General features: G+C 37.2%; 1 protein-coding gene across 1 annotated transcript in view; it reads right to left on the minus strand.

Annotated features, from left to right (window-relative positions):
- Nucleotides 1-1,502, minus strand: part of LOC103375195 (retinoblastoma-like protein 1) — a gene marked incomplete at its 3' end in the record, with an annotated part of 9,008 nt that extends 7,506 nt beyond the window's left edge. The window contains exon 1 of the mRNA XM_008305407.1: nucleotides 1,295-1,502. Within this exon, the coding sequence (XP_008303629.1) occupies nucleotides 1,295-1,456 (162 nt within the window). The remainder of the gene's footprint in view (nucleotides 1-1,294) is intronic.
- Nucleotides 1,503-2,817: the final 1,315 nt, after the last annotated feature.

A 2,817-nucleotide genomic window follows, 5' to 3' on the forward strand; every position in this document is an offset into this window, starting at 1 on the left:
ACAGACAGGCTGTCCTGTCACAACATGTTAGCAAACCTGCAGCATTTGCTGCAGTTTGAATTGACCTGTTTTGCATCGGTTCAATAAAATATTCTTTTAAGGCAAATAATCAGTTATCATTTCAATTAGAGAACAATAGCGACCTAATTAAACACTGCCCTCTGAAAAATGATGGGATCGAGAATCTCTTAAACCAATTTTGTCTTATTGTGGTATATAGTTTTTAAAAGTCAATTTTATTTATTAATAATAGGTTTAATGTGACTGCAGCCCTAAATGTTTGAATCCTGATTCCCCACACTGTGAAATTCTGTTTTGAAAGTAGAGCTGATGAATTAACCAGCTGATACTATTTTAATAAACTAATTCATTGTTGACGTTATTTATCAAGTAAAAAGGACAGCTCTTGTCTGCCTTTAACTTGGCATGTGTCAGAGTTAGCTGATATTCTCAGGTTAAAGTGAAGAAGCAATGAGTTGTACAAAAACGTACAAGAATTTTAATAACAATGGCATTAATTACAAGAAGTTTGCTTTTCTTTGATCATTACTATTTATAAACAGTTTTGTTTTAGTGATTTATGTGAAGAGGCTGCTGTAACACTGTCACTTTTTGTTGTTATTAAAGCTCCCATATAGTGAAAAACCACATTTATAGTGTATTAATAACTTGGAGGTGTAAATTAAAAGCTGTGAAAAGAGGAAGAAGCTTCCTACAGCGATTTGAAGCTAATGACCAGGGACTGTGTGGGTTACTGTGTTGTTGTTACTGTGTTGTTGTTGTGCTTCAGTACAACATAAACCTAAACTCACGACAGCAGCAGCTCAGTCGCATTTAAAGGGACAGACACTAAAACAGAACAAATTTAGAACAAAACTAAAAAGCAGGACTTATACAGTCATGGTAAAATGAACGCTTTGTAATATTTTGAGCTGAAATGTGAGAGACATGAGATTTCCCTCATGTGTCTATAAGGAGCACAGAATGGGACCTTGAACACAGTATCTACCTGACCGAGACCCTAAAACCGGAGATTTTTGACTCTTATTTGAAAATAACTCAACAAGGTTATATGATTAGAAAAAATAATTGACAATTAAATGTATGTCAATGGGCTTGTTGTGGTTCTAGGCTGGAAAATGAAAGCAGTGGTTCAGTGAAGCCCTTTAACTCCAGTGTTTGTGTCCCACAATGCAACGGAGTTTAGCTCTACAGAGTTTACTGTTCAAAGTTTATAAAAGTTCATCCAGAGCGATGAGATCAATAAACAGCTACAGGATATTTAAAGGTTCACCTCCAGAGTGTAAGTGTTCCAGATGGCAGTGAAGTTGTCCATGGCTTCAGTGGCAGTCTGCTCGTCCATGTTCAGCTCCTGGCACAGCGTCTCCAGGCTCCTCCGCACCGAGCTCTCCTCCATCCTCCCCGACTCCGAATCCGAAGACTCTTCGCCCCGCATCCGTCCGAGTTAACGGGAAACAGTCTAAGTTTAAAATCCTCCCGGAGTTAAAACCGAAACACCAAAATACTGCTCTGTCCGCATCCAAACAACGCCGACCACCGGCGGACTTCCGCTACCAATCCCCACAATGCAGCGCGTTGGCGCGAAAACTTCACGGTGTTGACCAATCAGAGGCGAGGGGTGCGGCGGCTCGCCCAACCCCCCTCTACAGCTGTTACCAAGCAACCGTCCTCGGGACTCTGCGGTTCAGTTGACAGGAGTACATCAGGTAAATAATAATAATAATAATAATAATAATAATAATAATAATAATAATAATAATAATAATAATATACCACTGAAGCAGCAATGATGTTGCTTCAGTCGTATTATTGTGGCATTTAGGAAATTTTAATATATAAATAATCTCAAATTCGGAATATATGGAATGAAACTGAATATACATAATGAAAGTCTGAATATATATAATGAAAGTCTAAAAAAAATACTACTGCTAGTAATAATAACTTTATTTATTAGCAAATTTTAAATACAGCTTTGACAGACAAGCCAAAAATGGGGACACTCAGGAATACAAAACTAAACAAAAAGAGAAACTACCAGATAAAAAACAAAAACAACAACAGAGAAATAGCAGACTGGAGAAATAAGTTTGTTAAATACATTCTAAGCATTTCTCCAATAGTCTTCTTTTGCTAATGTGATCCTAATTTGTTTCAGTCTGATTACTGGATGGAGAGCAGTGCCGATCTGATCAGTAAGTCTCAGGGGTTCAGTTCTTGGGTTTCCTGTGCCTGAAATCTCAGGATGTCTTGGGAGGATCGATTTGAAATGTAAACAAGATATTATTATTTTATTTAATGCTGACTGTTTTCTCTGGCTATCAGGGTCATCATAGACTTTAGCACCAACAGCTGCTGGAAACAGTTGTTTTTTTTTTTTCCACACCTTTACATAAAAAGAAGCTTGACAAGAGACTTTTACATTGTGAAAAATAATGATCGCTATCTGTAACATCTATTCTTCAGGAATGAACTCAAATCATATGTTACATAGGGATACAGGAGTGTGACCTGAGCCATGCAGCTCATTTTACTCTGAAATAACTTGATAAACATTTCAGGACTGGATGAGTCTCTCAGTGTTTCTAGATCCTAAAAACACTGCGCTGCTTCAAGTACAGTAAAAGTCACATTATTACATTATAGTGATTTCTCCACTGTGGCTGACTATTAAAGTGCACATACATGAACTAACCTCTGGAGGGCAGTGTTAAATTATCTCACATTTACTACCTTCTAAGTCACTTCATTAACTTATCAGATAGGCTCTCTGCTGTAATTTTTATTTTTTATTTT

The sequence above is a fragment of the Stegastes partitus genome, unplaced genomic scaffold (genome assembly GCF_000690725.1).
Source record: "Stegastes partitus isolate 25-593 unplaced genomic scaffold, Stegastes_partitus-1.0.2 Scaffold2498, whole genome shotgun sequence".
NCBI classification, from domain to species: Eukaryota; Metazoa; Chordata; class Actinopteri; family Pomacentridae; genus Stegastes; species Stegastes partitus.